Source organism: Oratosquilla oratoria, chromosome 40, assembly GCF_046742065.1.
Source record: "Oratosquilla oratoria isolate Oo_2021 chromosome 40, ASM4674206v1, whole genome shotgun sequence".
Lineage (NCBI taxonomy): Eukaryota > Metazoa > Arthropoda > Malacostraca > Stomatopoda > Squillidae > Oratosquilla > Oratosquilla oratoria.
The window spans coordinates 8,429,627-8,455,049 of NC_134816.1; the positions used below are offsets into that span (position 1 = coordinate 8,429,627).

The following is a 25,423-nucleotide window of genomic DNA, read 5'->3' on the forward strand; positions in this document are numbered from 1 at the left end:
GTAGTGTAGCGGGTGTGATGTGTTTGTGGTGGCTGCAGCAAGTGTTTGTGTGCCTCTCATGTCGAGGTGGTCCTTGACTTTGAGGACTTTTGTTTCATGGTGTAAATGGTCAGTAGGTGATGTATTTGTGCAGCCTGTAATTGTTTTTAGGGCTTTGTTTTGTATGATTTGAAGGGTGTTGTGGTGTGTCTCAATGAGATTAGGAGCCCATGCAGGACTCGCATAATTCATCACTGAGCGTATGCATTGTTTGTATATTGTTATATTAGTTTCTTTGTTTTGTCCAAATGTTGTTCCTGTGATTGACTTAAGTGCGTTAAGTCTAGGTGTGCATTTGTTTTTTATGTTTGTGAGGTGTTGTTTGAAAGACATGGATGTATCGTATGTTACACCAAGAATTTTCGGTGTGTTTGTGTGTGGTATTAGAGTGTTGTTGATGTAGAGATGAGGTATGTATTTGTGTTCTTTTGTCCAGTTGGTGAGAAGTGTTGCTGTAGATTTGGTTGGAGCTATTTTGAGTCTGTTTGTGATGAACCATGTGTTGAGTGTGTCAAGGTAAGGCTGGATTATTTCTGCAGCTTTGTCTGTGTTACGATGTGTGCATGTGATTGTTATGTCGTCTGCGTAGGAAGAGATTTGTATTTCTGAGGTGTCTGGCGTGGGTAAGTCATGCATGTATAGATTAAATAATGTGGGGGATAGAACTGAGCCCTGTGGTACTCCGTTCTTAATGTTTCTGATGTGCGATGATTGGCCATTATATGACACATGAGCATTCCTGCCTGCCAGATAATTGGCCAGCCATCTTTTGGTGTTATTGTGCATGTCTGTGTTATATATTTTATTTGTTAGGTTGTGGCGGGGGATAGCATCAAAAGCTTTACTAATGTCCAATGTTATAAGAAGTGTTCTGTGGTGGGGCCTATCTGAATTGATGCCATCAAAAATTCTTTGTGTGAGGTTTGTCAGAAGAGTGTTTGTGGAGTGTAGTGGCCTAAAGCCGTGTTGTGAGTCAGCAAGGGGAATATATGGTGTGACAAGTTTAAGTATTAGGCGTTCAATGACTTTAGAGGGGGTGCAGAGAAGTGTGATTGGGCGGTGCGATGTTGGGATTGTTGGGTCTTTGTTCGGTTTTGGAATGGTGATTATTTTACCATGCTTCCAGATGTCGGGTATAGTGTTGTGTGAATAGCTGTAGTTTGCAATGTTTGTGAGTGCGTGTATACCTTGTGGTCCAATGTGTTTTAGGTGGATGTTGCTTATGTTATCAGGGCCACAGGCAGATGAGTGCTTGAGATTATGCATTATGAGTTTTGTCTGACTGTCTATGAAGGGTGTATAGTCTGAGTCTGTGGGGAAGTCTTTCTTACGTCGAATGGTGCGTCGGTCGTCAGGGTGAGATGTAAGATGGCTCGTCTGTGCAAAATGACGTATGAGTGCGTTTGCTTGTTGTCTGTTTGAGGGTAGATTATCTGTTGTTGTGATTATTGCTGCGTGAGAGCGTGTAGTGTTAGTGTTGGATAGTGTGATGCTGTTGAGTGTTTTGTACAATTTGCTGGTGTTTGTTTTGTGATCAAGTGTATTGATAAAGTTTTGCCAATTTTGTGTTTTTTGTTCATGTATTTTATTGGCAATCACAGTGTTTAGTGTTTGTATTTGGTCTGCTATGTTTTGAGGGATAGGTGTGGGGGTATCGTGTTTAAGTGTGTCACGTTGTCTGATGAGGTCTTGGATTTCTGGTGTGAAGTTGGGGTTGTGTGATTTTCTGTTGCCTCTAGGGATGTATCTCTTGTCTGCGTTTTGTATGATTGTATTAAAAGCGTGCACAGCATTGTTTATGTTTGTGATTGGTGTACTGTTAAGTGTTTCAAAATGTTGTTCTGTCTCTTCAGTAAAGGCTTCCCAGTTAGCTCTCTTGTAATTGGTGTAAGTGTGTCTGTGGCCAGCTGGGGTGCATCTTGTTTTGGTGGTGATGATGATTGGAAGGTGGTCAGAGCCAAGGGCTCCGACCACTCTCCATGATGTTGTTGGGGTTAGGCAGGGGGAGCAAAAGGTGATATCAGGAGAGGAGGGAGTGTAGAGGGCTTGGTATGGGATATGTGTATGATTATGCGTGTTGTTCATGATTAACCATCTCCAATCCCTGACCCACTACCCATTTCTAATCCTGACACAAGCTCTACTACTCTCATAAAGTACCACTATGAGAGTAGTAGAGCTTGTGTCAGGATTAGAAATGGAGAGAGTGAGTGGTTCGAGGTAAAGGTGGGACTTCGTCAAAGATGTGTTATGTCACCCTGCTTGTTCAACTTATACATGGATGGGGTAGTGCGAGAGGTAAAGGCAAGGGTAGTGGGTCAGGGATTGGAGATGGTTAAAGAAATTGAGAAAAGTGGGAGGTGAGCCAGCTGTTGTTTGCGGACGACACTGCGCTTGTGGCAGGATCGGAGAAGGGATTGAGGAAGCTGGTGGCAGAGTTTGGGAGAGTATGTGATAGAAGAAAGCTAAAGATAAATGTGCGTAAAAGTAAGGTGATGAGATGTACAAGGGGTGAAAGTGGCAGTAGACTGGAAGTGAATATTAAGGGAGAGCGACTGGAGGAAGTGGATAGTTTTAGATACTTGGGTGCAAGTGTAGCAGGAAAAGGTGGAGTGAAGGTGGAGGTAGAATGTAGATTGAGAGAAGCAAGTAAATGCCTTGGTGGATTAAAGAGTGTAATGAGGAATAGACATTTGGGAATGGATGCGAAGAGGAGACTGTATGAAGGAGTGATTGTGCCAACAGCACTGTATGGGGCAGAAACGTGGAACATAAGAGAAGAAGAGAGAAGGAGTTTGAATGTGTTTGAGATGAGGTGTCTGAGAAGTATGGTGGGGGTTACTAGGCTGGATAGAGTGAGAAATGAGGAGGTGAGGATGAGAACAGGGGTGAAAAAGGATTTGGGAGATAGGGTTGATGAAAGAATATTAGGATGGTTTGGACACATGGAAAGAATGAGTGAAGAAAGACTAGTGAAAGAGGTATGGAAGGCAGATGTGGAGGGAGTGAACATGAGGGGACGTCCTAGGATGAGGTGGATGGATGGGGTGAAGGGGGCTTTGGGGAAGAGGGGAATGTCTGTTGAGGAAGGACGGGAGAGGACAGAAGAGAGGGGTGAATGGAGAATGGTTGTATATGGATGATGTTGTGATTGCATGAGGAGGAATGGGCAGGGGGGTGGGGGGTGGGGTAGTATGTGTGAGTAAATTTTGACGCAGCCCGAAGGGATTTCTCCCCGTCCTCTCCTTATATGCAAGGGGGGACGGAGAGGGGGGGTCGCCGATTAAATGAAGCGGCCTTGCTGTGGATGTGCTGTGTCTTGCGACACTGCTTCTGACCCAGGGCGGTGGGCAGGGTGCAGGGATGACCCGTCATTCAGGAGGTGCTCAGATTAGAGGGAGGGTGGGAGGGGTGTGGAGTGTATTTAGGGATGAAATGGGTGGGAATGTTTTTATGCCTTTCCCTTTTTGGCTACCTCCCTTGGAAGGGGGAAAAAGCCTTGGTATATGGATGGATGGACTAGGCTGGATAGAGTGAGAAATGAGGAGGTGAGGAGGAGAACAGGGGTGGTAAGGGAGTTGGGAGATAGGGTAGATGAAAGAGTATTAGGATGGTTTGGACACATAGAAAGAATGAGTGAGGAAAGACTAGTAAAAGAGGTATGGAAGGCAGATGTGGAGGGAGTGAACATGAGAGGGCAACTTAGGATGAGATGGATGGATGGAGTGAAAGGGGCTTTGGGGAAGAGGGGAATGACTCTGTTGAGGAAGGACGGGAGAGGACAGAAGAGAGGGGTGAATGGAAAATGGTTGTATATGGATGATGTTGTGATACATGAGGTGGATGGGGGGTGAGGTAGCATGTGTGAGCAAAATTTGATGCAGCCGGAAGGGATTTCTCCTTGTCTTCTCCTTTTCTGCATGAGGGGACGGAGAGGGGGTCGCATGGCAGAAAAATGAGAGTAGTGCTCAGAGAAAAGAGTTTAGCTTGGGAGGTGATTAGTGGAGTTCCACAGGGATTGTTATTGGCTCCAATAATGTTCACTATTTATGTGAATGACATGGATGAAAATGTGGAATGTTACATGAGTTTTGTTGCAGATGTTGCTAAATTGCTGAGGAAATTGAATACTGAAACTGATTGTGAATCATTACAGAGAAACCTAAACAAGGTTTGGAAATGGAGTGAGAAGTGGGAAGTAGACTTCAATATTAAGAAATGTAGCATAATGAAGTTCAGAAAAAGTAAACAAAGAATATCAAGACAATATAAATTTGGAACAAAGAAAGTAAAGAAAGTTGGATTTGAAAAAGACCTGGGAGTAATTATCTCAGATGACATGCCCCCTGATAAACAGATAAACAAAATTGTTGAACAATCCTACAACTTGTTAAGATCAATAAAGGTAGCTTTTACCTACATAGACGAAGAAACAATTAAAACAAAATACTAGTCACACTAATAAGGCCTAGATTGGAGTATACTGTGACACTATGGTCACCCAGTAACAAAAATAATATAAAGAAAATTGAAAGAATCCAAAGGGCAGCCACAAAAATGGCCCCAACACTTTCAAACCTGTCATATGAGGAGAGATTGGCTAAATTGAAACTACCGACTTTGGAACAAAGAAGAGAAAGAGGTGACCTTCTGATCATCTACAGAATCATGAGAGGCACAGAAGTCCTCAATAGAGAAGACTTATTAAATTGGGATAAGAGAAATACAAAGGACATGAAAAGAAACTAAAAAAGAATATAGAAGAGACCTGGAAAAAACAAAAAATCTCAGAGTGGTGGATATCTAGAACAAACTGAACAAAACAATTGTGTGCAAAAAGCATACACGAATTCATGAGCAAATTAGACACTGTGAGATACAAAGATGGGACACCGTGAGCATAGCTTCCCTTCCCATAAGATACAACTAGGTAAATAAATACATGCAAACTCCTCTCTTCCCCGCGTATGTTCCATGCTTGTGCCCCACACAGCACTGTTGGCATAATCATTCCCATATACAATCTCCTCTCAGCATCCACTCCCAAATGTCCATCTCTTGCCACAATTTCCAATCATCCAAGGCATCCACTTGCCTCTCCCAACCCGCACTCTACCTCCACTTCCACTTCCCCCCTCCTGCCACATTCACACCCAAGCATCCAAAACCACCTACCTTCAGTCTCTCTCCCCCAGTACTCACTTCCAGCCCACTGCCACATTCTCCCCCCTGTACACCCCCATCACCCCACCTCCATCCTCACCAATCTTCAACTTCACTCCCTCCCAAACTCCATCACCAACTTCCCCAATCCCTCCCCCAATCTTGCTATAAGTGCAGCATTGTCAGCAAACAACTGGCCCATCTCCCATCTTTCTCCACCCTCTTCAACCATCTCCAATCCCCGAACCGTCACCCTTGCATCTACCTCTTGCATCACCCCATCCATGTATAAAATGAACAGCCAAGGCGAGATAACACATCCCTGGCAAAGTTCCACCCCACCTCAAACTACTTGCTCTCTCCATTTCTGATTCTAACACAGGCTCTACTATCGTAAAAACTCTTTACTGCTCTCAACAGCCCTCCTCCCATCCCATACATCTGCAACACCCCCCCACAGCACCCCCTCATCCACCCTGTCACAAGCCTTTTCCAAATCCATAAAGGATCAAAAAAACATCCCCACTCTTTCCTAAAGCTTTCTCATATATCTGCCCCACCACAAAAATCTGATCCACACAACCCCTACCTGTCTTCAACCCACACTGCCCCTCACCAACCACTCCCTTTGTTCCCCTCCCAATCCTCTCAATCAAAACCCTCCCACAAGTCTTCCTGGCCACATTCCACAAACATATTCCTCCGAAACCACTACACTCACACTTGTCCCCCTTTCCCTTGTAAAGCAGAACTATACAAGCACTCCTTCAGTCCTCTGGCACTCTACCCTCTTTTAATCAAACATTAAATAACCTCACCAGCCAGACCACCATCACTGTACCTCACTTTTATAGACATTCTTCATGACACCCATCCAAACCGGGTGCCTTACCTGCTCTCATCATCTTAACTGCCTTCACCTCCTCTTTCCTTATTTCTCCTCCATTTTCCTCACTCATCATGGTCATTTTCTTAGTACTTCCCACTACAACTACCTTTCCCTCCCTATCCTCCTTCACATTTAACAACTCCCTAAAATACTCTGCCCATCTTTCTCTTACTGCCTTCTCTTCCATTATCATCTCTCCATCTGCACCTTTTACCTTCTCTTCTCTACTTGATTCACCTCCTTTTCCTCTCTTAATTTCTTTCCAAAACATCTTATTACTTTCAAAATTTTCTGTCATACGCTTACCCCATTCACATCTGCACCTCCTTTATCTTGTACTTTACTTTTTTTTTTTTTTTTTTTTTTTAATCTGCAAAATGCTTGCTTCTTCTCTTCTCCAACCTTCTTTCCTTCATTATCCCACCACTCACTATCCTTCCTTCTATTTCATTCTATCCTCCTTGTTCCACATACCATCTTTACACACATTGTGACTGTCTTCTTGAACCACCCCCCTTCCTCCTCCACTCCTAGTTCTACGCTATCCTTCACTCACCTCCCACTCCTCTCTCAGGTTCTTCTTGTACTCCTTTTCTTTCTCATTTAAGCAGTTTACTTTAACCACTTTGGTATAATGATGCTCATGTAGGTGTCATGAGGCATGAGTGTCTACACAAGGATGCCAGCATTTGGTGTCTTGATATATATATACTGTATATATATATATATATATATATATACCTCGTGATTTTCGACGCACGGGTCAGGGTTCGTATCCCACGGCGGAGCTTCTAAAAATGTTCATATATATATATATATATATATATATATATATATATATATATATATATATATGTATATATATATATATATATTTTTTTTTTTTTTTTTTTTTATATATATACATGAGTTACCCTTGTTTTCTATGAATTGGTTTGATAATGTTTTCTGTGTTTACTATTACTCAGAGTAAAAAAGAATGAGTAATATGGCAAGGACTTGGTATTTTACAATGCGAGTAGTGTTATACAAATTACATATAGCAGCTGATGCTGTGTGTGAGAATTTGAGTTGTACTAAAGTGGTTAAGCACCTCTGTACCTTCTGTCCTTTTCCTCTTTCTCTTGTATTTGTAACTAATATTTACATACATACATACATATACCAAGGCTTTTTCCCCCTTCCAAGGGAGGTAGCCAAAAAGGGAAAGGCATAAAAACACTCCCACCCATTTCATCCCTACATACACTCCACACCCCTCCCACCCTCCCTCTCATCTGAGCACCTCCTGGATGACGGGTCATCCCTGCACCCTGCCCACCGCCCTGGGTCAGAAGCAGTGTCGCAAGACACAGCACATCCACAGCAAGGCCGCTTCATCCAATCGGCGACCCCCCCGTCTCCGTCCCCCCTTGCATATAAGAATTACCTCTCCTATAATTCTTACTACCCTAGACCAACATTTACCCCTTTTGTCATATTGATAAATTTATGCTAATTGTATTGGTTTTTCCCTTTTCAGTGTCAGTCTCATACAGCAAATACAAAGTGTGCCCTGAGTGGTATGGTTATGAATGGGAGGAAGAAATTGATGAAGAAGAACGAGATTTGGACTCATTTGAAGCAAGTGTTTTAGTAAACTTTTTAGTTTTAGAAGTATCTATTTTCATGGGGTTTTAGGTGCTGACCCCTGTAAATGTAGAAAATCTGTTACTGTACTGCACAAAATACCCTTTTGAGCTAGTGCACATGTACCTGATAAACTGTACCTGATACAAATATTATGGAGAGGATGGTGTGTCAGTCAATCCATTGCCTTGGTTTGCTCTTGCAGGAGACTTATGGCTCATAGGTAACCACCAATGGCCACTGGATTGGCCCACAAGTCACTCAGGGAAGAAATATGTTCTATTTGTAAGATTAGACTAGGGTAGTGTATGATGCTGTGTTCTGTGTCTTACAATGAATTGCAATGATAAAGTATGGTGACAGACCTTTTGGTCCGCAGTGAAATTACATACATACATATACCAAGGGCTTTTCCACCCCGTACAAGGGAGGTAGCCAAAGTCAAAGCATAAATCCATTCCCACCCATTTTATCCCCACAAACTCCACTCCCATTCACCACCCCTCCTTCCCTCTTTTCTTGGCTCCTGGTTGATGGGTCATCCCTGTATTTCACCCACTGCCCTGGGTCAGAAGTAGTGCAGTAAGACACAGCACATCCACAGCAAGGCCACTTCATTTAATTGGCCACCCCCCTCTCTGTCCCTTCATGCAGAAAAAGAGAAGATTAGGAGAAATCCCTTCGGGCTGCATCAAAATATTATTCTCACATTTCCCTCAACCCCCCCCCCCATCCCCACCCACTCCCTTCCATGCATCACAGCATCATCCATATACAACCATTCTACACCCACCCCTATCTTCTGTCTTCTCCCTTTGTTCCTCAACAGACATTCCCCTCTTTCCCAATGCTCCTTTAACCCCATCCATCCATCTCATCCTTAGTTGCCCCCTCATGTTCACTCCAGCCACCTCTGCCTTTCACATCTCTTTTACTAATCTTTCTTCACTCATTCTTTCCATGTGTCCAAACTATCCCAATTCTCTTTTATCAACCCTATCTCCCAACTCCCTTTTCACTCCTGTTCTCCTCCTCACCTCCTCATTTCTCACTCTATCCAGCCAAGTAACCTCTACCATCCTTCTTAAGCATTTCATCTCAAACACATTTAAACTCCTCTCTTCCTTTATGATGTTCCACATTTCTACCCCATACAGTGCTGTTGGCACAATCACTCCTTCATACAATCATTGGTATGCCACACTTGGCACATGTACTAATGGTTGCTTACCCCTGCCCGAGAATGTAAACATGTATTTTTTCATATAAGATATATTCTCAATACAGAATCATTGCAAACAAATAATAACAACACTAGTTTCTAAAATAATGTACAGTAAGCTCTCAATAGTCTTGGTAGTTTGAGACAAGGACAGCTGCAATTATTGGAAATTTGCAAAAAAAAATCCACTGCTTAGGGAACTTCAACAACACATTGGACTTTTTCCATTGTCAAGGGAACCTAAGTAACAACACATTGGATCGCAGACAGCCACAATTTTTTTAAAGTCCATAAACTTTTTCCACTGCCCAGGGAACCTAAGCAACACATTGGATCATGAACAGCCATGCTTTTTGAAAATCCAAAAACTCTTTCCACTGCCTAGGGAACCTCAACCACATCAACACATTGGAACACACTGGATTACAGTAAACACTGCTTCTGACCCAGGGCAGTGGACAAGGTGCAGGGATGACCCATCATCCAGGAGGTGCTAAGATAAGAGGGAGGGTGGAAGGGTGTGGAGTATATTCAGGGATGGAATGGGTGGGAATGATTTTATGCCTTTTCATTTTTGGCTACCTCCCTTGTAAGGGGGAAAAAGCCTTGGTAAATGTATATATGTATGTACTTGTATATTTTATGCTACAACACAACAGTACATACTACAACAACAGCACCTTTGAACATAATATGATGATGATGATGACAGATGACATGATGCATTATGAGTGCTTTTAGGGACACTGGGCTGTTACCAAACAGCCTAGGGTCTAAGTTAACACATTGTTCCAAAAATTACTTCACATTTGATATAAATTGGTAGGAATTTGTGACTGGCACTGTTGTATGAGTGAAGCGACACACTCCCTGGCATATGCTCCTAAATTATGATTTATGCATTAAGAGTGCAGTTAGGGATACTGGACTGTTGTTAGACTGCTTAGGGTCTAAGCTTACGTATAGGGTCACCACATATTAACACCATAATCACTCTAAAAATCACTTCTCATTCAATAAATTGGTAGAAATCTTATTAACCTTATAGAACAGTATGTATACTTACAATAAACAATGCATAGATGACAAAAATGAGCTGAAGTACAAAATAGTGGAGCACAGGTGAATCTTGGTGTAGTTCAACACACAATGGTAGCTATCAGTGGTGGGCGTTGCGATAAGTAAAGCGATAATATCGCTTTAACCGGAAAAATTTATCGCTTTCAAATTTCCCGCGATAAATCCAGCGATAAAGTAGAAGACGAAAAACCGTTACGGCGGGAGGTTACAGGCTCATTGTTACGCAGCAAACAGATATGGTGTTTTAAGTGTAAAAAAAGAGGTTTTTAAATGGATAAGTAGCAAAAATTGAGTATTTTTGTATTTATCGCAGGATTTATCGCTTTAAGGTATCTTGGAAATTTATCGCTTTATCGTTATAGGACTAATTTATCGCTTTACATTATCGCTTTATCGCAAAATTTATCGCTGCCCACCACTGGTAGCTATATAAGGAGACTGAGACCATGGCGGGGTATTGGGGTGGCACATGACGGTGAAGAGTAATGGTCTTATGCTGCTTTGAGCAGTGAGTGACCTGCTGGTCACGTGCCACATTCCAAATATTTCAAATTTATTTCTTCTTTTAAATATCAAAAATGAATTTGATATATTAAAAAAGAAAATTTGCAAAAAATTGAATCTGCAATTTTCGATTCTGTCTCTCCCCTATCATTTTCTATTCCACCCCTGCACTAATGTGCATCTGTGTAGATACAGTTAGTGGAAGGAATTTTTATACACCATCAGGGAGATAATGATGCCCCTCTGGTTCAGCTACAATTATTCAACGGTTTTCTTTTATATTTATGTGTTTATATTTGCACATTATTGTTTACATTTGCGTTATTTGTTTATATTTTCATTTTTCTAAATTGGTCACACATGGTACTCATGGGCATGTGATATCTCAAGAACTGATGCAGATACATTTAAAATATGAGGTAAGATCTATAATTATAGACTATAATCCAGACATGTTTAACTTTGTATATGATAAAGACCAGTATATGACTATTTTGACTTGCAACTGGTCAGTTAGAACATACCGTGGTCATAAGTTGGCAACTATCTGTACCAATACAGAATGGGCCAGGCCACAGAAGCTGCTCCCTGATGCAGCCATCACTCAGAAGATACTGAACACCTTGTCTCAAGATTACCCACATTAGCTATACTCAGACAATAACAACAGTTTTTCTTTATGACTTACAAGCCAATCTAGTGTTGGTGTCAGTTACCTGGGAGCTGTGGGTCACCTGCATTATAGATCTATGGCAAAGGATAGATTAGTTGGTTGGATTGCGATTATTTCTGTTATGATGACTGTGCAAGTGGTAAATAGAAGTGACTATGGTGTAATTGGTAAGCATGCCTGCCTGGACAGCAGGAGGTCTTGGGTTTGATTCCTGGGCAGTGCCAACCTTTCAATGACACTCTCTACCCAACATGGCGCAGGGAGTAGGATCCCAAACCAATGCACATTTCCAGACTGGTGGAGACCTAGGGAAGGGAGATGTACTAGAGGTGACTGTGGTGTAATTGGTAAGCACACCTGCCCAGATAGTACGAGGTCTCTAGTTTGATTCCTGGACAGTGCCAACTTTTTAGTGACACTCCCTATCCAACAGACTTGTATTTATACAACAGCATACCTTTCTCATTAAAACCCAAATGGCATCCTTACCTTTTGCCAAAATTTTCATACATTTTTGTCAACTTGTGAAAAAAAATTTACTAGACATTTTATCCCGTGTATCATTTATGGGTACTGGGTCAGGTATTAGAGATGGTTAAAGAAAATAGAGAAAAGTGGGAGATAAACCAGTTGTTGTTTGCTGACAACACTACACTTGTAGTAGGATCAGAGGAGGGATTGAGGAAGTTAGTGACAGAATTTGAGAAGGTGTGCAAAAGAAGTTGAAGATAGATGTAGGTAAAAGTAAGGTGATGAGATGTACAAGGAGAGAAAGTGGCAACAGACTGGAAGTGAGTATTAAGGGAGAAAGACTGGAGGAAATGGGTAGTTTATATACTTGGGTATGGATGTGGCAGGAAAAGGAGTGGAGTTGGAGGTATAATGTAGATTGGGAGAAGTGAATGCCTTGAGAGATTAAAAAATATAATGAGAAATAGACATTTGGTAATGGATGCTAAAAGGAGATTGTATTTTTACCTAGTATTTACCTAGTTGTATTTTACGGGAAGAGAGCTACGCTCGTAGTGACCCGCTTTTGTATCTTTCAGCATCCAGTTTGATCTTAAATTCTTGTATAGTTTTTGCACTCACTGTTTCTTCATTCAGTTTGTTCCAGGTATCTATCACTCTGTGTGGGAAGCTATTCTTTTTCAGGAGTGATTAGGCCGACAGCACCATACAGGGCAGAAACATGGAACATAAGGAGGAGGAGTTTGAATGTGTTGGAGATGAGGTGCCTGAGAAGTATGATAAGGGTTACTAGGCTGGGTAGAGTGAGAAATGAGGAGACCAGGGATGGAAAGGGAGTTGGGAGATAGGGTTGATGAAAGAGTATTGGACACATGGAAAGAATGAGTGAAGAAAGACTAGTAAAAGAGGTATGGAAAGCAGAGGTGGAAGGAGTGAACATGAGGGGGCAGCCTAGGATGAGGTGGATGGCTAGGGGTAAAAGGGGCATTGGGAAAGAGAGGAATGTCTGTTGAGGAAGGATGGGAGAGGGCAAAAGATAAGAGTGAATGGAGAATGGTTGTGTATGGATGATGGTGTGATGCGTGAGGGGGAATGGGTGGGGGATGGGGGTGAGGGAGTATGTATTTACCTAGTTGTATTATACGGGAAGGGGAACTATGCTTGTGGTGACCCGTTTTTGTATCTTGGAAGATCAAGTTTGTTCTTAAATTATTGTATTGTGTTTGCACACACTATTTCTTCATCCAATTTGTTTCATATATCTATCACTGTGTGGGAAGCTGTTCTTTTTCAGGTATCTTCTGTAGTTATCTTTTTTGAGTTTCATTGCATGTCCTCTTTTTTTTTTTTTTTTTTTCCTCTGTCCCACTTTGATAAGTCCTCTCTACCAAGGCATTCTTTTCCTTTCATAATTCTGTAAAAATAATTTGACACAGCCCAAAGGGATTTCTCTCTGTTTTCTCCTTTTCTGCATGAGGGGACAGAGAGGGGGGGTGGGGTTGCTGATTTAATGAAATGGGCTAGCTGTGGATGTGCTGTGTCTTGTGACCCAGGGCAGTGGGCAACATACAGGTATGACCCATCAACCGGGAGGTGCCAAGATAAGAGGGAGGGAAGAGGGTGGATGGGATTGGAGTATGTTGGGGATGGAATGGGTGGAAGTGGATTTTATGCCTTTGTTTTTTGGCTACCTTCCTTGTAAGGGGGAAAAAGCCTTTGGTATATGTATTTACCTACCTAGTTGTAATATACGGGAAGGAGCTATGCTCATGGTGACCCGTCTTTGTATCTCTCTGCATCAAGTTTTATCTTAAAATCTTGTATAGTGTTTGCACATACTGTTTTGTTGTCTAATTTGTTCCATGTATTTATTGCTCTGTGTGGGAAACTTCCTTTTCAAGTTTTTTCTATAACTGTCCTTTTTCAGTTTTTTTCCATGTCCTCTCATTTTACCATTGTCCCACAATAAAAAGTCGTTCCTGTCTAAAACTTCCATTCCTTTCATTATTCTGTAGATAGTCAGCAAATCTCCTCTTTCTCTTCTTTGTTCCAAAGTTGGTAGATTCAATTTGGACAGTCTTTGATCATATGTTAGTTCAGCGAGAGTCGTGCTAGTTTGGTTGTCGCTCTTTGTATTCTTTCTAGTTTCTTAGTATTCTTTTTGGTACTGGGCGTCCAAAGTGATGCTGCATACTCAAGTTTTGGTCTTATTAGTGTAGTTAGTATTTTCTTTATCATTTCTTCATCCAAATAAGCAAATGTCACTTTGATTGACCTCAATAACTTGTAGGTTTCTCTGAATATTTTATTTATATGCTTATCTGGTTTCATGTCCTTTCCAATCATCACTCCAAGATTTTTTTCCCGAGTCTGCTTTTTTTACTTTTTCTTCCTCAATTCTGTAATCTTTTGATATTCTGTTTTTACTCTTACCAAATTCCATTATACTGCATTTCTTTATATTAGATTTTACTTCCCACTTTTGAGTCCAATTCCAGATTGTGTCCAGATCTTGTTGCAATGAGTTGCAGTCCTCTTCCGTTTTTACCTTCTTTAGTAATTTTGCATCATCTGCAAAGAAATTCATATAGCACTCCACACCTTCATTCATGTCATTAATGTATACGGTGAACATGATCAGGGCCAGTACTGATCCTTGCAGGACACCGCTTTTTACTCCTTCCCAGTTGGAGAATTTTTCTCTAATTACAACTCTCATTTTCCTCCCAATCAGGAAGTCTCATCCATTCCATCATTTATGGTGTCATTGTCTTTATTATGAGACTTTTTTGTGTATTTGTAAGAGCATGATCACAAGTTCTTAAATGTTTTTATTTTTTGGATAGGCACGAGGCAAGATAGACCCTCTGATTCCCGCATGTGGTTATGTAAAATGTGGCGATACAATCGTCACCAAGCACGACCTTGGCATTAGTGGCCGCAAGAATGCAGAGAGAATCATGAACCTTCCACCTGGTATCAACACAGGTGATGGTGGGGGATTTGATATGGAATTGTCTAACAAGGTTTGTTGAAGATTGTAAACTTGAAATTTTTCTTTCTTCATTGAAATCTGCCATTTTAGTTTTAAATACATTTTTTAAAGAAAATATTTTTTTACAGGTTTATAATAAATTGCAGTCAGGAGCAAGGGCTGAACTGCGACGTAAACAACGAGTTCATGACAAGGTGTGTTGAAAATCTTCTAAGGGTTTCAATTATGTTACATGTAGAGAAGTGGTTCTTAACCAGGGGGTGCAAGATTGATTTCTAGGGAAGACAGGGGAAAAATCCCAATGGGCTGTGTCAAAACATCATTCGCACATAAGTACACCCTTTCATAACAGTATCATCTATACATGGCCATTTTCCATTCATCCCTATGTCCTGCCTTCTCCCTTCCTCAACAGACATTCCCCTCTTTCTCAATGCCCCCCATCCATCCATCTCATCCTTGGTTGCCCCCGCAAGTTCTTTCCTTCCACCTCTGCCTTCTAGACATCTTTTACTAATCTTTCTTCACTCATTCTATCCATGTGTCCAAACCACCCCAATACTCTTTCATTAGCCTTATCTGCCCTTTCCTTTTCCATTCCTGCCCTCCTCCTCACCTCCTTGTTTCTCACTCTATCCAACCTAGTAACCCCTACCATACTTCTCAGACATTTCATGTAAAACATGTTTAAATTTTACCTCTCTGCCTCTCTTAAATTCCATATCTCTGTCCCATACAAAGCTGTCAGCACAATCACCTCTTTGCATCCGTTCCCAAATGTCTATTTCTCATAACACTTTTTAATCTCCCAAGACATTTACTTGCTTCTCTCAATCTATAATTTACCTTTACCTCCACTCTCTTTCCTGCCACATGCAACCCCAAATATCTAAAGCGATCCACTTCCTCTAGCCTAGGTATGAAAAATTGTAGAGAAAGAGACAAGACACCATGAGCATTACTCCTTTCATTTTTGAATAACATCCACCAAAAATATATAGTACCACATGTTATACATATACAGACGCTCCTCAACTTACGTTTTAGTTACGTACCGAAAGGCCGAACATAAGTTGAAAATGAACGAAGTTGTTACTGTACTATACATCCATAAATTCTATTACCGTATCTTATAAAACACCCCTAAATCATTAATTATACACATAACATTGTAAAATAATAACATTAATTATCATTAATTATACACATAACATTGTAAAATAATAACATTAATTTCAATTAAATTAAATTCAAGCCACATAAATTGAGATGGTGAAGGAGGAGGAGGAGGCTAGGCATTATCAGTTTATCGTTTGTGAAATGTAAACAATGGATGCAGCGTCATGCGCAAGTATCGTTTGAACTACGAAGAGCGCGCTAAACTAAAAAATTCACTCCTTTTTTTTTTTTTTTTTACAATATTTTTTTACAGTTCAAACGTAAAATCGAAAAAACGTAAAACAAATGAACGTAAGTAGAGGAGCGTCTGTATTTGCCAACATTGTAAACTACAGCTATTTACACAACACCTTAACCATCATCTGCAAGCACAGTAAAATCATCACAATCCCCATACCTCATGAAAGCCTAGTAGTTTTGGACATTACACTGCCCAATGACACTTTCTCTGCACCCACTCCAAAGTCATAGAATGGATGAAGGATTTCTTAAGTGGGAGAAAAATGAGAGTGGTAGAGACAAAAATTTGAACTGGGAAGATGTAAAGAGTGGCATTCCGCAAGGCTCTGTATTGGCTCCTTTAATGTTTACCATATATATAAACGATATGGATGAGACGATGCCAAATTACTCGAGAGAGTAAGCACAAAAGAAAATTGCAGATCGCTACAAGAAGACCTGGACAGAATATGGGAATGGGGTCAGATGTGAAGTGAACTTTAACATTAAGAAATGTAGTATAATGGAATTTGGAAAAAGCAAAAATAGAATATCGGGTCAATTTAAAATTGGAAACAAGAAGTCAAAAAGTCGACTCAGAAAGGGACCTGGGAGTGATTATCTCAAGTGATTTGACACTTGATAAACATGTTACTGTATTTGGAGAGACTTTTAACTTACTAAGATCAATGAAAGTGGCCTTCAACTACATGGATGAAGAAATGGTAAAGAAAATAGGAAAATAGTGGTTACACTAATAAAACCTAAACTAGAGTATGCTGCAACACTATGGGCACAGCACAAAAAAGAAAAAAAAAATCAAAGAGTAGCGACAAAAATGGCACCTATACTATCAAATTTTGCATGCAAAGATTGGAGAAATTACACTTATCAACACTGGAACAGAGAAGAGAAAGGTGATTTGTTGACCATTTACAGAATTGTGAAAGGAATGGAAATTCTTGATAGAGACAACTTATTAAAATGGGACAGAAGAGAAACAAAAGGACATGAAAAGAAGCTAAAGAAGGACAGTTACAAAAGAAATTTGAAAAAAGAATAGCTTCCCACATAGTGATTGATGTCTGGAACAAACTAAACTCTGCCTTCCACACTTCCACAATAAATCTTTCTTCACTCATTCTTTCCATGTGTCCAAACCATCCCAATACTCTTTCATCAACCATATCTCCCAACTCCTTTTCCATCCATGCTCTCCTCCTCACCTCATTTTGTACTCCATCCATGCTACTGAATTAGACAAAAATTCTCATTAGTTCAAGGAAAGCAAGAGGCCTTGGTTGTATTGAGTGGGAGGGTGAGCACTTGTGGTTGCCCAAAATGATCTAAAACGGTGCTAGTACTGTCTATCAAGAGAAAATGCAACAAAATCAAGAAGGATTAACTGAAAATGGCAATGATTTTTAATCAAATGTTGACACAAACACAGCCCTCTGGAGGTGCTATACCGAAACTTACTGTAAACAGAGGCCTAGAAACTCCTAGAGGACTACTAAGGCTAATATGACGATAGTTTTTCTGGATTTGGTAAGTATGAAAGAAAAAATTTTAGTCAGATCATAGGCATGGAAAGGAGTTTCAACAGAAACTGATGGGAGAGGGAATTCATAGAACTAAAGAAAGAGGTTATGAATTTAAGAAAAGACTACTTCGATGTAAACAAAGAGGTGTGTGATCTAAAGAATAGGAATACTGAAATAGATAATGAACCGAGTGAATTAAAAAAAGAATAATTCAGATTAAATGTGAAAATGAAAGGAAAAACAAAATACAAGCAATGAAAGAATTGAAGAAAATTTGCAAAATATTATGAAATGGAATGAAAACAGAAAACAGAGAGATAGCTTTTAAATGTGCAACAACAAATGCAGGAGAATGCAAAGGACACAATTATTCAAGTGGTCAAAGGGAAAGCAAATTGGGTTTGAGATACAGAGGATTAAAAATAATTGTATTGTATATGGACTAAAGGAAAAACATGGCATGATTAGGTCCTTGAGGGAAAAAGCAAAAAAAGAAATAGCAAAATAAATTCTAAAAGAAGTACAAGACAGAGAGCAAGAAATAGAAAAGGAAATAGAAGTATATAGAATGGGACAATACTAAAAAAAAAAAGAAATCAACCACTAAAGATAAAATTAAGGTCACAAATGGTAGTAGAAGACATACTAGCAAAATCAGGAAAGCAAAAAGTGAACACTACAACAATATATGGATAAAAAGAGAAGTGAATGTTGAGGGAACAGAGAGAAGACACTAAGAAATGAAACTAAAAAAAATAAATGAAGAGAATGGAGGCCGAAAGAAAGGAGTTTTGGGGAGTTTTAGACACGAGGTGAGAAAATGGCATGCTTGGGTAAGCAAAATGAAAGGAACAGAAAACAAGGAGAAAAAAAAAATGGCTTATACTAACATAGACAGATTGCTTTCAGGATTAAGTGAATTAAATTATTACATATTAGAAGAAAAACCAGATATAATGGGAATTGTGGAGATGAAATTAGGGGGTCCATTACCACTAGTTTTGGACATGGATTATATAATCATTGGGTCAAAAATAGAGATGAGAAACAGGGCAAAGGGGTCATGTTTCTGGCTAAGAAAAAATTAAATGTGACAAAAGTTACAGAGGGTGTAAACAGTGTGGAAAGGATCATGATAAAAGTTGAAGTAGAGACATAAAAAGTAGAAAGCTTTTAATGATTTATGTGCCCCCAAAAACGGGTTCTTGGAAAGAGGGCAAACATTAGAAAATGTTAGAAGACACAAGGCATTCATTAAATGAGATGCTGAAGGATGGAGGTAACCTGGTAATTATGGGAGATTTTAACGGGGCAAGCCCTGTAATTAGGCGAAAAGAATCTTGCACATTAACAATTTTTTTTTAAACATTTAAAAAATATCTCTATGATGGTGGCAACACTCCTACCAAGTTGTACAGCTATATTTTGATTCAAACTTTTTATACATAGTACATACATATACCAAGGCTTTTTACCCCTTACAAGGGAGGTAGCCAAAAAGGAAAAGGCATGAAATCATTCCCACCCATTCCATCCCTGAATACACTCCACACCCCTCCACCCTCCCTCTCATCTTAGCACCTGCTGGATGACGAGTCATCCCTGCACCTTGTCCACTGCCCTGGGTCAGAAGCAGTGTCGCAAGACACAGCACATCCACAGCAAGGCCGCTTCATTAAATCGGCGACCCCCCTCTCACTTTTTAATCCACCAAGGCATTTACTCGCTTCTCTCAATCTACATTCTACCTCCACCTTCACTCCACCTTTTCCTGCCACATTTGTACCCAAGTATCTAAAACTATCCACTTCCTCCAGTCGCTCTCCCTTAATGCTCACTTCCAGTCTACTGCCACTTTCACCCTTTGTACATCTCATCACCTTACTTTTACCCACATTTATCTTCAGCTTTCTTCTATCACACACATAGTAAAATAGATAAAATATTGGCAGCCTCTGGCAACCCCATTGTGTAAACAAACATTCTGCATATTGAAATAAACTCAAAATCTCAATATCCATTTCTGTTTTGAGTACTAAATTGTTTATCAAGATACCTGGCAACTTTTCCCATCCCTTACATCACACCACAAGCCATTATCTCTGTAATCCCTCCATTTCCACCCAACAATTGCATCATCTGCAAAGAAATTCATGTAACATTACTCCTTTATCCATGTCATTTATATATATGGCAAACATGATTGGAGCTAGTACCAAACCTAATAATTTCTTCCCAATTCAATTATTTGTCTCTAATTATTACCCTCATTTTTCTCCCAGTGAGAAAGTCTTCCATCCATTCCAATAATTTTCCTTTGATGCCACCTATTGATTCTATTTTTCTTATTAGGTTCTTGTGTGGTACCTTATCAAATGCTTTTTGTAGGTCTAGAAAGGCACAGCCTGCCCATCCTTCCCTCTCTTGTATTATTTCTATTAGTCTCAAATAGAAGCAGATCAGGTTTGTTGTACATGATCTTCCTTGTCTAAATCCAAATTGATTTGGATTCATTATAGTTTTTTTCTTCCAGATGTTTAACCCATTTACTTTTGTTAACTTTTTCACTTATTTTTGCTACTGTGCTTGTTAGGGAGACCGGTCTGTAGTTGGTTGGATTATCCTTGTTTCCTCCTTTATATATTGGCACAATATTTGCATTTTTCCAGTCCTGTGGTACCTTTCCTTCTTTGAGTATTTAGTTATATTGTATATTTTATCTGTTAACTCCTCTATGCATTCTTTCAGTATCCAAGGTTTTTTATTTTGTCGCTGATTCCCTTCTGTGTTACAGTTATTTCCTTCATTGGGGGGGGCTTTCTCTCTATTTCCTCACAGTTATGTGAGTTCTCAATTCTGAATACCGATTTGAAATGATTGCTCATAATTTCTGCCATTTCTAGTTATGTATATTCATAATTTCCCTGGCGCAGCTTTTCTATTTCTTGTTTATTTTTTAGTTTACCATTTACATACCTGTAAACTAGTTTAGGTTGTTCCTTGCATTTCTCTATTATTTTTCTTTCATATTTTCTCTTTTCATCTCTGCGTATCTTTACATAATCGTTTCTTAGTTTGATGTATGTTTACTGTATGCTCTTTTTTTTTATTTTTTTTATTATTACAAGCACTCGGACCTGGCTTCGCCAGGTGTGCTTGGCCTACGGTGTGATGGATTTAGATGGAGAGATGATAATGGAAGAGAAGGCAGTAAGGGGAAGATGGGCAGAATATTTTAAGGAGTTGCTAAATGTGAAGGAGGATAGGGAGGGAAAGATAGTTGCAGTGGGAAATGCTAAGAAAATGACCGTGATGAGCGAGGAAAATGGAGGAGAAATAAGGAAGGATGAAGTGAAGGCAGTTGTTAAGATGATGAAAGCAGGTAAGGCACCTGGTCTGGATGGATGCCATGCAGAATATCTAAAAATAAAAATAAAAGGAGGTACAGTGATGGTGGACTGGCTGTAAGGTTATTTAATGTTTGCTGGATAGAGGGTAGAGTGCCGGAGGACTGGAGGAGTGCCTGTATAGTTCCACTTTACTAGGGAAAAGGGGACAAGTGTGAATGTAGTAGTTTCAGAGGGATTAGCTTGTTAAGTGTAGTTGGGAAGGCATATGGGAGGATCTTGATTGAGAGGATTAGGAGAGGAACAGAGGGAGTAATTGGTGAGGAACAGTGTGTATTTAGGACGGGTAGAGGTTGTGTAGATCAGATCTTTGTGGTAAGAGAGATATGTGAGAAAGCTATAGGAAAGGGGAAGGATGTTTTTTGGGCCTTTATGGACCTGGAAAAGGCTTACAACAGGGTAGACAGAAAGGCACTGTGGGAGGTTTTGCGGATATACGGGATAGGAGGAAAGCTTCTAGGAGCTGTCAAGAGTTTTTATGAGAGTAGTAGAGCTTGTGTCAGGATTGGAAATGGAGAGAGTGAGTGGTTCGAGGTAAAGGTGGAGCTGCGTCAAGGATGCGTTATGTCGCCTGGCTGTTCAACTTATACATGGATGGGGTAGTGCAAGAGGTAAATGCAAGGGTAGTGGGTCAGGGATTAGAGATGGTTAAAGAAAATGGAGAAAAGTGGGAGGTGAGCCAGCTGTTGTTTGCTGACGACACTGCGCTTGTGGCAGGATCGGAGGAGGGATTGAGGAAGTTGGTGACAGAGTTTGGTAGAGTATGTGATAGAAGAAACCTAAATATAAATGTGGGTAAAGTAAGGTGATGAGATGTACAAAGGGTGAAAGTGGCAGTAGACTGGAAGTGAGCATTAAGGGAGAGCGACTGGAGGAAGCGGATAGTTTTAGATACTTGGGTGCAAATGTGGCAGGAAAAGGTGGAGTGAAGTTGGAGGTAGAATGTAGATTGAGAGAAGGTGTAAATGCCTTGGTGGATTAAAAAGTGTAATGAGGAATAGACATTTGGGAATGGATGCTAAGAGGAGACTGTATGAAGGAGTGATTGTGCCAACAGCACTGTATGGGGCAGAAACATGGAACATAAGAGAGGAAGAGAGAAGGAGCTTGAATGTGTTTGAGATGAGGTATTTGAGAAGTATGATGGGGGTTACTAGGCTAGATAGAGTGAGAAATGAAGAGGTGAGGAGGAGAACTGGGGTGGAAAGGGAGTTGGGAGATAGGGTTGATGAAAGAGTATTGGGATGGTTTGGACACATGGAAAGAATGAGTGAAGAAAGACTAGTAAGAGAGGTATGGAAGGCAGATGTGGAGGGAGTGAACATGAGGGGACATCCTAGGATGGGGTGAAGGGGGCTTTGGGGAAGAGGGGAATGTCTGTTGAGGAAGGACGGGAGAGGACAGAAGACAGGGGTGAATGGAGAATGGTTGTATATGGATGATGACATGATGCATGAGGTGGAATGGGCAGGGGGATGTGGGGTGAGGAAGTATGTGTGAGCAAAATGTAATGCAGCCCGAAGGGATTTCTCCCCGTCTTCTCCTTTTATGCATGGAGGGACAGAGAGGGGAGGTCGCCGATTTAATGAAGCGGCCTTGCTGTGGATGTGCTGTGACTTGCGACACTGCTTCTGACCCAGGGCAGTGGACAAGGTGCAGGGATGACCCGTCATCGGGGAGGTGCTAAGATAAGAGGGAGGGTGGAGGGGTGTGGAGTGTATTCAGGGATGGAATGGGTGGGAATGATTTTATGCCTTTTCCTTTTTGGCTACCTCCCTTGTAAGGGGGAAAAAGCCTTGGTATATGTATGTATGTATTCCCATTATGTCTGGTTTTTCTAATACCAGATAGTCATTTAATTCATTCAGTCCTGAAATCATTCCATGTTGGTATAGGCTAACTTTAATTTTTTCCTTTCTCATCTTTTTCTGTCTGCTTTGTTTCCTTTTTCCTGATATACAATTTTCTCAGCCTTAGGTCCATCACTCTCAAAAAAAAAAAAAAAAAAATATTTTCAGTCTCAGTACTTTTTTCATTTTTTTCATATGCTTCGGTTCTAAGTTCCTTTTCTTTTTCTTCATCGCTCATTTCTTTTTTATCCATACATTTTTGTGTTGTTCCCTATTTGCTAGTTTTGTTGTTCTAGATAGTACTTCATCTGCAATCATTTGTGACCGTTTTAGTTTTAGTCGCCTATCTTGTTTTTCTTTTGAGTATCTACCTATTCTATATATCTTCAATTTCTTTATCTATACTTTGTCCTTCCTCTTGAATCTTTTTCAGAATTTCTTTAGCGATCTCTTTTTCCTCTTTTTATCTCTGATATCTACAAGCATCATGCTTCTCTTTAATACCATAGATTATGATGCATCTTTTTTATCCACTGTGTCCCAGACCAAATTACCTTTCTCTTTAATTACTTGGATTACTGTTTCCTTAGCATTTTCCTTGACCTGTTGTTCCAGTATTTCTTTAAAAGATAATTTTTTACTTTCCAGTTCTACTTTCCACTGTTTATTTCTTGGAAGTCATTTTCTTTGATCTTTTCTTCCACTTTCTCAGTCACTGCCTGCATTTGATCCTTCATCTCTTTAATGCCTCATTCCTATTCATATCTTCATTTTTCAATCTTTCATTTTCTCCCTTTATCCTATTTAGTTCCTTTTTCAACTCGTCTATTTCCCTGTTATTTTCTTCATTGGCCCTTCTTAATAGGGCTACTTCTTTGTATATAATTTTACATTCACTTTTTAGTTTATTTCATCTAACAAGTCATTGATTTCCCTATTTCTCATTATATTTTTAAACCCGGGTTCTCTTTCCATTTCTATCCCTCTAAACATAATACCATTCTCTGTGTCAAAACCAGAACCCCCCCCCCCAAAAAAAAAAAAACTTTGGTACGTCTTCAGTGTTTCATTCAGTGTTTCAATGGTGATTCAACCTTACTTACGTCTAGGCTTTTTTTTTTTTCCCTTCTATTTTCTTTTTTAAGTAACTGACTGTGAAAAAAAATAAAGATAGAAAGACGGTCACATTGTCTGTCACTCAAAGTATATTTCTCCCTTCTCGTTTTTGTAAACAACTAGGTAGGGTTGGTTCCAAATTTGTCTGTTGGCAAAGTGCTGCTTAGCGGTTCAGAGCTTGTTTTTCGGTACATCTTCAACTGTAGAACATACAATGACACAATGGGTAGAAGAAAATACCAGATATAGAAATAATGAGGAACCATCAAAACTAGGTTTAATATTTACAACAACCTGAAATTGTGGATAAAATTAAATACAAGATACCATTTGGGAAGAGTGATCACATTAATAGAATTTGAACTAAAGGAGGAATTATAGAGAGAAATGAGAAATACAGAAAAGGAAGACTGACATACAACAAAATGGACTTTGGGAACTTAAGAAATTCTTTCAAAATGCAAATTGGGAAAAATTCTACAATGAAGAGACATAAGTGAAAGAGAAATGGATGATTTTGATGGAAATTTATAATGAAGGAGTGGATAGATATGTACCAAGACAGAAATAGGAAAAGGTGTATAATAAGTCTTGGTTCAACAGAAGATGCAGTGAGGCGAAAGATATAGGAGATGGAAAAAATTGAAGAAAAAAAATGGAGTGGGGGGGGCAAATATACATCAACTAAAGAAATGAATATGTAAAAGTGAGTAGAGAGGAAAACAGAAACTACAAAAAAGATATAATAGAAAAATGTGAAGATCAACCTAAGCTGTTCTATAGATATGTAAATATTAAACTTAAACATAAACAGGAAATGGTGAAACTACGTCATGGAAATACAGAGTACACAGAAGATTTAGAAATGGCTAAAGTCATGAACAATCACTTCAAGTTGGTTTTCACTAGAGAAAAAATGCAACATTGTGATGAAGGGAACAAAGTGCTATCCTCCCCATAAGGGAAATAAAAATAACACAAAAAGAAATAATGGATCAATTAACAAATCTTGATGTCAGGAAATCACACGATCCAGACAGAATATCAAACTGAATACTAGAAGAATGTAAAGAAGAATTAATAGACAAAATTTATAACATAAGCTGCACATTCAAAGAAAGAAAAATACCAAATGACTGGAAAAATGCTAATATTGTACCAATATATAAAGGAGGAAACAAAGAAGATCCAACTAATTACAGACCAGTCTCCCTTACAAGCACTGTAGCCAAAATTTGTGAAAAGGTTATTAAGAGTAGATGAATAAAACACCTGGAAGAAAACAATATAAATAATCCAAGACAATCTGGATTCAGATAGGGAAGATTGTGTGCCACAAACTTAATTTGTTTCTACTCAAAACTGATAGATATAATACAAGAAAGAGATGGATGGGCTGATTGTGCTTTCCTACACTTGTGAAAAGCCGTTGCCAAAGTGCCC

General features: G+C 39.7%; 1 protein-coding gene across 2 annotated transcripts in view; it reads left to right on the top strand.

Moving 5' to 3' along the window:
- The window catches only part of LOC143020631 (serine/threonine-protein kinase RIO3), a 130,169-nt gene that overhangs the window by 39,627 nt on the left and 65,119 nt on the right, over positions 1–25,423 (top strand). For both annotated transcript variants that reach the window (XM_076177119.1, XM_076177118.1), the window contains exons 4-6: positions 7,614–7,714; positions 14,517–14,696; positions 14,794–14,859. In XM_076177119.1, coding sequence (XP_076033234.1) covers positions 7,614–7,714; positions 14,517–14,696; positions 14,794–14,859 — 347 coding nt within the window. The remainder of the gene's footprint in view (positions 1–7,613; positions 7,715–14,516; positions 14,697–14,793; positions 14,860–25,423) is intronic.